This window comes from Cololabis saira, chromosome 15, assembly GCF_033807715.1.
Source record: "Cololabis saira isolate AMF1-May2022 chromosome 15, fColSai1.1, whole genome shotgun sequence".
Classification (NCBI taxonomy): domain Eukaryota; kingdom Metazoa; phylum Chordata; class Actinopteri; order Beloniformes; family Belonidae; genus Cololabis; species Cololabis saira.
In genome coordinates, this window is record NC_084601.1 from 37,649,714 (window position 1) to 37,661,991 (window position 12,278).

The 12,278-nt window shown below is 33.5% G+C and overlaps 1 protein-coding gene across 1 annotated transcript in view; it reads left to right on the top strand.

The window, feature by feature from the left end:
* LOC133460920 (CCR4-NOT transcription complex subunit 3-like) overlaps nucleotides 1-11,865 on the top strand; it is a 56,916-nt gene extending 45,051 nt beyond the window's left edge. The window contains exons 15-17 of the mRNA XM_061741633.1: nucleotides 2,075-2,207; nucleotides 8,529-8,654; nucleotides 11,102-11,865. Coding sequence (XP_061597617.1) covers nucleotides 2,075-2,207; nucleotides 8,529-8,654; nucleotides 11,102-11,200 — 358 coding nt within the window. The 3' untranslated portion in view covers nucleotides 11,201-11,865. The remainder of the gene's footprint in view (nucleotides 1-2,074; nucleotides 2,208-8,528; nucleotides 8,655-11,101) is intronic.
* The last annotated feature ends 413 nt before the right edge of the window (nucleotides 11,866-12,278 follow it).

The following is a 12,278-nucleotide window of genomic DNA, read 5'->3' on the forward strand; positions in this document are numbered from 1 at the left end:
TTAGAAACAGCTTTTCATGTCTGCAGGTCACATGACTTGTCATAAGGAGCCACAGAAATTTAACTTATTTCTAGTTAAAATGTCTCATTTTTAGTCAAAAAAATCTCATTACAATTAAAACAAGACTCATCATTGGAAAAAACAACAATTTTCACCTGTTTCAGGAAGATTTTCACTTAAAATAAGTAGAAAAATCTGTCAGTGGAACAAGATTTTTTTTCAAAATGTGCATATAGTCAAATAGTTTTTGGTTTTCGTTGTTTTTTTTAAATGATAAAGCTTCAAAATATTACATTTACACACAGGAAAATGTTTGAAAACCAGTAAAAATCTGAGGTTTTTGCACAATAAATCTAAATCATCTCTCCTGTCAATCAGCTAACTGATAAATGATCAATCAAATCAAATCTTCGCAATAACAAAGAGAGAATCCAAATATATGTGTACTCTTTTGTCTTACTAAGTGGCTTAAATCAAATGTTAAGAACGGATTGCTTTCACCTGTATATGTGAACTTAATAGATCTCTTATACAAATCACGTTCTGTTAGCGATGGAAACATAAGGATACTCTTAACTGGACGTGGATACGGGACGGCATCACTCCCCTGTCTGAGAATCATAACACGATTTAGATCTTAGCATCAAAAAACAGCAGATATTAAATGCACCATCTTGTGTGCAGAAGTTCAACGCTGGTTTTGTCCTCTGGTGTCAAGTAAAACTGTGGTTAGCGTCACACTGCAAAAACTTAACAAGAATATTTGTCGTATTTCTAGTTAAAATGTCTCATTTTTAGTCAAAAAAATCTCATTACACTTAAAACAAGACTCATCACTGTAAAAAAACACAATTTTCACCTGTTTCAAGTAGATTTTCACTTAAAATAAGTAGAAAAATCTGCCAGTGGGACAAGATTTTTTGCTTGTAATAAGAAGATAAATCTTGTCTGGCAGATTTTCTACTTATTTCAAGTGAAAAATTACTTGAAACAGGTGAAAATTGTCAAATAAGTTATTTTTCTGGTAATGACTCTTGTTTTAAGTGTAATGAGTTTTTTTGACTAAAAATGAGACATTTTAACTAGAAATAAGACAAATATTCCTGGTAAGATTTAGAGTTTTTGCAGTGTGCGTTCAAGCAGTTACATTAACCCGGTCATTCCAAAAACCTGCACCTCCTTTGGCTGTAATTTATTTAAGTTTGCTGCTGCTAGTGATTGGAATCATCTGCAGCAAACACTTAAACTTCACACATCCATCCCATTCTCCTCCTTCAAAAATACACTCCCAACATTCGTCTGTGATCATTGCACATGTTTGTAACTCTTCCGGACCAGCGCTAACACTTTTTACCCATGTTTTTTATGTGTTGTGTGTTTTTTATACATCGTGTTTGATTGTTTGTTTCACTGTGATTGTATGTGTTTGATTCTTTGTCCTGCCTCTCGCCCAGGTCGTCATTGACTACATTTACATGCAGTCAAAATTCGGGTTATTGCTAATATTCCGGTTACTGAAACATTCAGAATATTCCGTTTCCATGGTAATTAATCATTTGGGATATCTGGATCAAACCAGCGACGCACGGAGAACATCATGACGCAATTCCCGTAATTTCTGCTTCTACTTCCTGTATCCAAATTCAAAACAAATGCTGCTTCGCGCAACTTTTCACTTACCTTCTTGTAAATCTTCTATCCCGGTACTTTCTACCGTCTACAAATGCAGAAATGTTCATATCCTTCATTACATTTATGAAGTGATTAGTCTCCTCCTGGTCTTGTGTTTCTCCGTGTTTATAAGAACTTCCTGGACTCAAAAGACCAGGATTCCTTGTGAACAGAACATGTGCAGAAAACAAATTCATGTTCCGTTTGATGGGGATATTCCGTTTGGCGTTTACATGACTGAATATTCGGGTTTTAAAAGGGTTATTGACTGCATGTAAACGCAGTCATTGTAAACTAGAAACTGTTCTCAACTGACTTACCTGGTTAAATAAAGTTCAAAAATTCTGTTTGAATGTGTCCATTTGTCCTAACATCATGCACTTCCTGTTTGCCCCCGTTTCAGGCAGTACCTGATGAGGAACCCGTGCCCCACCCTGCCTTTCCACCACCAGGTGCCGCCTCCCCACTCTGACACTGTAGAGTTTTACCAGAGACTTTCCACGGAAACGCTCTTCTTCATCTTTTACTACCTGGAGGTGAGTTCTGCCATAGCTGAATGACAATTATGAAAAATATGTGGCTCTGCGTCCGAGCTGTAGTCCTCACTGCAAAAACTCAAAATCTTACCAGGAATATTTGTCTTATTTCTAGTTAAAATGTCTTATTTTTAGTCAAAAAAATCACATTACACTTAAAACAAGAGTCATCACCAGAAAAATAACTTATTTGACAATTTTCACCTGTTTCAAGTACATTTTCACTTGAAATAAGTAGAAAAATCTGCCAGCGGGACAAGATTTATCTTATTTTTCTACTTATTTTAGGTGAAAATCTACTTGAAACAGGTGAAAATTGTTGTTTTTTCCAGTGATGAGTCTTGTTTTAAGTGTAATGAGATTTTTATTTTACTAAAAATGAGACATTTGAACTAGAAAGAAGACATATTATTTTCTTCTTTAGGATTTTGAGTTTTCGCAGTGTGGTGCACTGTTGGTGTTTGTGAAAACTGTGCAACAATCAGACTTGAATCATAATATTTCAGCAGCATTGAAAGCCTGTTTTCATAAATGTTCACTTTTTTCCAGTGATGAGTCTTGTTTTAAGTGTAATGAGATTTTTTTTTACTAAAAATTAGACATAGAAATAAAAAAAATATTCTTGTTAAGATTTTGAGTTTTTGCAGTTATTAAAAGATTTTAACTTTTATATAAACATGCAAGACAAAAACAATCCATGAGAAACATGTGTAATGTTATACAAGCTGTTTACAACTGTTTTCACAAGCCTGTGAGAAAGTGGTAAACGCAAGATGATACGTAAACTTATATTATTTAGCGTGCCTACAGGGGGAAAACTACGACGGAGTATTAGGGCCAAACTAAGACAAAAAAAATTTGAAATTACGAGAATAAAGTCATAATATAATGAGAATAAAGTCGTAAAATTACGAGAATAAAGTCGTAATGTTGCGAGAATAAAGTCGTAATAGAATAAAGTCGTAATATTATGAGAATAAAGTCGTAATATTATGAGAATAAAGTCGTAAAATTACGAGAATAAAGTCGTAATATAATGAGAATAAAGTCGTAAAATTACGAGAATAAAGTCGTAATGTTGCGAGAATAAAGTCGTAATAGAATAAAGTCGTAATATTATGAGAATAAAGTCGTAATATTATGAGAATAAAGTCGTAATATTATGAGAATAAAGTCGTAATATTACGAGAATAAAGTCGTAATATTACGAGAATAAAGTCGTAATATTACGAGAATAAAGTCGTAAAATTACGAGAATAAAGTCGTAAAATTACGAGAATAAAGTCGTAATATTACGAGAATAAAGTCGTAAAATTACGAGAATAAAGTCGTAAAATTACGAGAATAAAGTCGTAACATTACGAGAATAAAGTCGTAAAATTACGAGAATAAAGTCGTAAAATTACGAGAATAAAGTCGTAATGTTGCGAGAATAAAGTTGTAATGTTGCGAGAATAAAGTTGTAATATTATGAGAATATAATTTATGAGAACTCTAACAGGAAGAGCTTCTTCTCCCTGTGTTAAAATGAGGAATATTGAGCATCTTGTGAAGTTATATTTATATATTTATAATATATTACGACTTTATTCTCGTAATATTATGACTTTATTCTCGTAATTTTACGACTTTATTCTCGTAATATTATGACTTTATTCTCGTAATTTTACGACTTTATTCTCATTACATTATGACTTTATTCTCGTAATTTCCTTTTTTTGTTTTTTTGTTTGGCCCTAATACTCTGTCGTAGAAAACAACAGCATTTTAACGAGAAATAAATATTCCCCTGCAGGTCTTCATGACCATAAATAGGAATAAGAGGTAGAGATCACGAATGGATGGATGTAAAATGACATGAGGCTGCTGAGAGATGTAAACAGCTCCTCTAGAAATAAGCATAATATTCAATAAATCTAATCAAAACTGTCTTTTTAGTTTAAGCAAAACTGTCTTTGTCCATTGTCTTTAACTAGATTTCTCAAAGCTTTATTTTTCTCACTTAGAAGTGAGTTTTTCAAGTGTGCTCTCTTCTTTAACTGGATGCAACAGAATAAAAAACAAAACACATTTGTAATCTGAATCAAACAGCACGAGGTTGGTTTTAAAGACTTCTGTGTAAAATTGAAGTTGATTGGGTTGAAGTAAAATTAGACACAAAGGGAGAAAACTTCCAAAGAGATTAGGAAATCATTTCCTCAAAGGAGACGTATTATGTCGTTTTTACAATCAAATTAACACGCAGAAACTCCTCCAAATTACTTTGTTTAAAATAACTGTCAAAGGTTGCAGGTTACGTATATTATTAACTAAATGACAAAAACAAGGATTTCTCTGAAAAATATATGGAGTTAAATGAAGCAAGATTCACAGATGGTCAAGAAAAATCTGTTAAAGTCATGGGATCTTAAGTAAAGTTTGGGAGCATTGTGGAATTAGTTTTTTAATGAACTCAGAGGTTCAGAAGTGGAAGCCTGTTGAGCAAGTTTTCATCACAAGAAAACACAATGTTTTTGAATCTGAAAGAGAGAAAAACATGTTAAAAAAAAAAAATCAGACTGCAGCCACACTGCAACTGACTAGACTAGCACTGCAAAAAAATCAAAATCTTAACAAGAATATTTGTCTTATTTCTAGTTAAAATGTATCAATTTTAGTAAAAAAAAAAAATCTCATTACACTTAAAACAAGAGTCATCACTGGAAAAAAACTACAATTTTCACCTGTTTCAAGTAGATTTTCACTTAAAATAAGTAGAAAAATCTGCCAGTGGAACAAGATTTTTTTTTTGCTTGTAATGAGAAGATAAATCTTGTCTCACTGGCAGATTTTTCTACTTATTTCAAGTGAAAATTTACTTGAAACAGGTGAAAATTGTCAAATAAGTTATTTTTCTGGTAACGACTCTTGTTTTAAGTGTAATGTGATTTTTTTTTTTTTTTTTTTTGACTAAAAATTAGACATTTTAACTAGAAATAAGACACATATTCCTGGTAAGATTTTGAGGTTTTTGCAGTGCATCCCAGGTCTCTCTAGACTCTAAAATCTGTCTTTTTTCTCATTTGTAATGAAACCAAAGCTGATGACAGACAGCCGGAGTGCCTTTTGCCTTTGGCAGAACATGATGTGGGTCAATTCTCTGCACATTTCTGAAATAAGTCTAAACGTAATCGTCTGTGTGTTTTAAAAATGGTTGGATTTTTTTATTTTTTTTCTGGTTCCCTGGAGTACAGCATCATGTGGCTTTCCTGTTGCCATGACGTTAAGGATGTATCTACGGTTTACAAACAAAAATTCTCATGGAGTTCAGTATTTTCTCTTTTGTGAAATGTGTGAATGCAACCTGTATGTTTTTATCCCAAACAGCTCACACTGCAAAAACTCAAAATCTTAACAAGAATATTTGTCTTATTTCTAGTTAAAATGTCTCATTTTTAGTCAAAGAAAATCCCATTACACTTAAAACAAGACTCATCACTGGAAAAAACAACAATTTTCACCTGTTTCAAGTAGATTTTCACTTAAAATAAGTAGAAAAATCTGCCAGTGGAACAAGATTTTTTTGCTTGTAATGTGAAGATAAATCTTGTCCCACTGGCAGATTTTTCTACTTATTTCAAGTGAAAGTTTAATTGAAACAGGTGAAAATTGTCAAATAACAAGTTATTTTTCTGGTAATGACTCTTGTTTTAAGTGTAATGAGATTTTTTGACTAAAAATGAGACATTTTAACTAGAAATAAGACAAATATTCCTGGTAACATTTTGAGTTTTTGCAGTGTAAACCACCACAGATGCTCTTATATGATATTATCTCAAAGTGATGACTGTGGCTGCATTTTGTGACGTATTTAAAACACACATTATTTAAAGTAACGTTGACTGTAAATGGAGCCCTTCTATACAGACTTGTAATAAAATGAAATACCTGACACTCAGCCAGCTGCTGGAAGCAGATGCTCAGCCGGAAACCATTCCCACAAACGCTGTCGCACCGTCTTCATCTTCCCAGAAAATGTGCTGTGACGCCGGCGTCGTTGGGAACACTTTAATTAAAGTCGTGCTGCTCATTAACAGCATTAGTGTCTGCAGCTGCTGCCTGTTGGCCAACACGTGGCCCCCAGACAAACCACAGAAACCGCACAAACGACAAGGTTTTTGTCCCCGAATCACCTCAACAGCCAGCGGACTGAAGTCACGTCAAGCTTTCTCGTCTTTTTGACCCCACTAAGCACCTTTTTATTTAGACCAGACTCATTCACACGTTCATAGAGCTCTTTAGCTTACAGTTTTCTCTATCATGTGGATGTTCTTACTCTGTGTGAGCAGATTCTGACTGAAACATTTGGCCTGTGGCTTCCAGAGGAAATGTCAGGCCCACATCCTCCAAACATTGTCACATCTGCTCAACTTCTAAACGCTGAAGGGATATTTCCAAATTTTTTCTCATTTTGGTCATTTGAGATGTTTCTCTGCTTCAACACACATGATACGCAGATGACAACTTTATGATGATTTATCGATTCATCTGAATCAGGTGTACTGAAGCAGGGACCTGACTTCACTGCAAAAACTCAAAAACTTACCAGGAATATTTGTCTTATTTCTAGTTAAAATGTCTCATTTTTAGTCAAAAAATCTCATTACACTTAAAACAAGAGTCATTACTGGAAAAAACAACAATTTTCACCTGCTTCAAGTAGATTTTCACTTAAAATAAGTAGAAAAATCTGCCAGTGGAACAAGGTGTTTTTGCTTGTAATGAGAAGATAAATCTTGTTCCACTGGCAGATTTTCTACTTATTTCAAGTGAAAATTTACTTGAAACAGGTGAAAATTGTCAAATAAGTTATTTTTCCAGTGATGACTCTTGTTTTAAGTGTCATGAGATTTTTTTTGACTAAAAATGAGACATTTTGACTAGAAATAAGACAAATATCCCTGGTAAGATTTAGAGTTTTTGCAGTGATACATTGTTTCCGTCACACTTTCTTACATTCACAATTTTCACTTGAAATAAGTAGAACAATCTGCCAGTGGAACAAGATTTATCTTCTCATTACAAGCAAAACAATCTTGTTCCACTGACAGATTTTTCTACTTATTTTAAGTGAAAATCTACTTGAAACAGGTGAAAATTGTTGTTTTTTCCAGTGATGAGTCTTGTTTTAAGTGTAATGATATTTTTTTTTTGACTAAAAATGAGACATTTTAACTAGAAATAAGACAAATATTCTTGTTAAGATTTTTGATTTCAGTGGCTCCTTATGACAAGTCATGTGACCTGCAGACGTGAAAAGCTGTTTCTAATACAGTTTTGTAAAATTTTGCTTTTTCAAATCACCAGAAAAAAGTACTTTTAGTGTAATTTTAGGAATAAATAGACGAAAACTGAGTAACACCGTTTACAAAAATACATCTTAAATTTGAGTGCTTTCTGGAAGACATGAAGCTGTCTATTAAAACTATCGATCCCTCAGCCTGTAAAGAAACTTTAAACATGTATAAAAATTAGGGTTGTCCCGATCAGGATTTTTTTAGCTCCCGATCACTTGAGTTTGAGTTTCTACCGATCCCAATTTTTCCCGATCCGATCACTTTTTTTGGCTCCCGATACATTTCCAATACTTTTTCCCGATCAGATACATTTTGGCAATGAATTAAAAAAAAAAAAAAAAAAAAAAAAAAAAAAACAAACAACTAAATTATCCCAAGTTTCTTTTATTGTCCATTGGAGAACAACATGGACATTTATTTCAACAAAGCTTATCAGCTCTGGTGCCACAAAATGTAAAAACATGACATTGTAAACTAAAACAAAAAGTGCAGAATAGTGCAATAACAAAAATAAATAAATGTAACTTCAAAAGAGGTAGTTGAATGACATCCAGTCAAACTCACAAACACAAGAAAATTAAAATACTTTTTGGCTTAACCTTAGTGCAACATTCTGAATGAATGAAATGAAGCAGCAGCTTAATGAACATGAACAAATAGAACATTTCACAATTCAAACATGGAAACCATGTTAGTTTCTCTTACTTCTGGCCGGAAGTGAAGTTAAATGCAACGATATATAAAAGGATTTAATATATATTAAAAACATTAATAACTAGGCATGTCCCGATACTTTTTTGGCCGATACCGATGTTTTGAAAATGCCGTGATCGGGCCCGATCAATCGGATCACACACTAGTTGCTTTCACTGTGAACCACAGATTTCGGTCTCCATCACATGTTAGGACGTCTAATTGCTTCCTCATCATTCCCATGTGTCTCTTCTCCTCGGTTATTCATCCTCTCTCTTCTGTGTCTCTGCAGGGCACGAAGGCCCAGTATCTGGCAGCCAAAGCCCTGAAGAAGCAGTCTTGGAGGTTCCACACCAAGTACATGATGTGGTTCCAGCGGCACGAAGAGCCCAAGACCATCACGGACGAGTTTGAGCAGGTTAGTTTGACACGGCCGGGTGATAAAAGCTCAACTATATTACTGGGATTTGCCTAAAACAGGGGTCGGCAACCCAAGATGTTGAAAGAGCCATATTGGACCAAAAACACAAAAAAACGAATGTTTGGAGCCGCAAAAAATGAAAAGTCTTGTATAAGCCTTAGAATGAAGACAACACATGCTGCATGTTTCTATATTAGTTATAACTGGGTCCTCGGCTGCAAATGTAGCATGAAAATGTCTTTCCACGTGACTCTTTTTGTTATCGGACAACTTCCTCACTACAGAGCAAACATTCAGGCGATGAAGGCAAATGATTCGCTCCAAGAAACGTTGAATCATCTACGGAAGAGAATCAGGGCCAGGCAGGAGAGAAAATATTTGAGAGAAGATTTTTTTTTTTTTTTTTTTTTGCACTTCGAGAAAAAAGTCGAAATGTCAAGAATAATGTTGAAATACAATTTCAAGAATAAAGTCGAAATTTCGCCTTTTTTCTCAACATTTCAACTTTATTCACGAAATTTTGACTTTTTTTTCTCGACATTTTGACTTTTTTCTCGAAATTGTATCTCAACATCTCGACATTTTGACTTTTTTCTCAACATTTAAACTTAAAATAAAAAGAAAAATAGAGAAACACATTTTCTCATCAACAAAACAAATTTAAAATTTTTCAAATAACAAAATAACATATTTGAACCATTTTTCAGACAATAAAATAACTGGAAAAAATCTGAAAAATGGTTCAAATATGTTATTTTGTTACTTGAAAAATATAAAATATGTTTATGTAAAATATGCTTTGTTGATGCGAAAATATGTTTCTCTATTTTTCTTATTTGTGTGAGGGGGGATACGTTTTACATCTAATTTATTCATTCACACATGCACTAATATACTTGGGAAACAGTTAGGCACCAAATATAATATATTTAATTTTCTCAGATGGCAAAAATAAGAACTTTATTGTCTGAAAAATGGTTCAAATATGTTATTTTGTTACTTGAAAATTTTAAAATATGTTTTGTTGATGAGAAAATATGTTTCTCTATTTTTCTTATTTTTGTGAGGGGGGATATATATCGTTTTTTGGCACTACCTTGTGCTCTATAGCTGATATAACATGAATTACTCCTATGTGGGATCAATAAAGTTCTTATTTTTGCCATCTGAGAAAATTAAATATATTATATTTGGTGCCTAAACTGTTTCCAAAGTATATTAGTGCGTGTGTGAATGAATAAATGAGACGTAAGACGTACATTTCTTTGTAGAAAGGCGCTTTATGAAAATAAGGAGAAAAGAAGAAAAAAATAGGAAAAAGATCAAAAAAGAGAAGAAAGAAAAGAGGAAAAAAATTAAAAAAAGACAAAAAAAAGATGTAAAAAGGAGGGAAAAATAGGAAAAAAAGAGAAAAGAAAGAAAATAGGAAGAAATTAAAAAAGAGGAACAAAGAGGAAAAAAGAGGGAAAAAAAGAGAAAAGAAAGAATAGGAAAAAAGGAACAAAGAGGAAAAAAGATGAAAAAAAGAGGGAAAAATAGGGAGTAAAGAAAGAAAAGAGGAAAAAATGAAAGAGGGAAAAATAGGAAAAAAAGAGAAAAGAAAGAAAATGGCAAGAAATGAAAAAAGAGGAACAAAAGATGAAAAAAGAGAAAAGAAAGAAAATAGGAAAAAATGAAAAAAGGAACAAAGATGAAAAAGGAGGAAGAAAAAAAGAGGAAAAAAGTGCATGTGTGACTGAATAAATGAGACGTAAAACGTAAATTTCTTTGTAGAAAGGCGCTTTATGAAAATAAGGAGAAAAGTGGAAAAAAATAGGAAAAAGATCAAAAAAGAGAAGAAAGAAAAGAGGAAAAAAATTAAAAAAAAGACAAAAAAAAGATGTAAAAAGGAGGGAAAAATAGGAAAAAAAGAGAAAAGAAAGAAAATAGGAAGAAATTAAAAAAGAGGAACAAAGAGGAAAAAAGAGGGAAAAAAAAGAGAAAAGAAAGAATAGGAAAAAAGGAAAAAAGATGAAAAAAAGAGGGAAAAATAGGGAGTAAAGAAAGAAAAGAGGAAAAAATTAAAAAAAGAGGGAAAAATAGGAAAAAAAGAGAAAAGAAAGAAAATAGGAAGAAATGAAAAAAGAGGAACAAAAGATGAAAAAAGAGAAAAGAAAGAAAATAGGAAAAAATGAAAAAAGGAACAAAGATGAAAAAGGAGGAAGAAAAAAAGAGGAAAAAAGTGCATGCATGTGTGAATGAATAAATGAGACGTAAAACGTAAATTTCTTTGTAGAAAGGCGCTTTATGAAAATAAGTCCATTTACTTGTATTAGTTTCTTGCCACATCCAATATGGCGGCGACGTTGACGTATCGCAGCAGCTCCATGGAAGGATACGGATACATGTCTATGGGTAAAACTGTCTTGAAAGTTTAGTTTCATGTGTTTTTTCTTTCCTTCCAGGGGACGTACATTTACTTCGACTATGAGAAGTGGGGCCAGCGGAAGAAGGAGGGCTTCACGTTTGAGTACCGGTACCTGGAGGACCGAGACCTCCAGTGACCTGCACACACGCAGGCAGATAGGCCGATAGATGAACGGACCGCTGAGAAAGTAAGAGAAGGACAGACCGATGGACGATGAAGGGTGATCCGCCTGCTGACATTCCTGGATTTGACCTCACCTCCCTGGGGCAAGGAAACAAGAGGGCTGGAGAGGAGAGGAGAGGCACACCTCCTCCTTTCCTCAGCCTCTGAATTACGCCTTACCGCCCCAGAGACAACTCTCTCCTCCTCTTCTTCCTCCGTATCCCTCCATCATCACACTTTTTTCTTTTTTTTTGCATCCTTTACGTAAACAGACACAAGATCAGTCACAGTAAGCAGACTCTCTCGTCCCTGGAACCCTGTTGTGTTGCTTTATAACGGCTCCGTTTTCTGTTCTGTTAGGACCAAAGAGAAACTGGTGAATCACTCGTACAGAATCAGTCATGAAACAAAACCTGGAGGGCTTTCCCACATCTGTGACGCGGCGGGGCAGCAATCAACACCAAATCGTGGAAATTTAACTCTTTTGCACCAAATTATGTTGAACTGTTTTGTACAAAAGAGTAAACTCCAATTCTTTCACTCCTTTTTCTGCAAAAACTCAATCTTGACAAGAATATTTGTCTTATTTCTAGTTAAAATGTCTCATTTTTAGTCAAAAAAATCTCATTACCGGTACATTTAAAACAAGACTCATCACTGGAAAAAAAACAAAAATTTTCACCTGTTTCAAGTAGATTTTCACTTGAAATAAGTAGAAAAATCTGCCAACAAGATTTTTTTTGCTTGTAATGAGAAGATAAATCTTGTCCCACTGGCAGATTTTTCTACTTATTTTAAGTGAAAATTTACTTGAAACAGGTGAAAATTGTTGTTTTTTCCAGTGATGACTCTTGTTTTAAGTGTAATGAGATTTTTTTTTTTTTTTACTAAAAATGAGACATTTTAACTAGAAATAAGACAAATATTCTTTTTAAGATTTTGAGTTTTTGCAGACCTTCCTTACGAAAACATTTGGACTACAAAAGCTACTGCACTGCAAAAACTCTAAATCTTACCAGGAATATTTGTCTTATTTCTAGTTAAAATGTCTC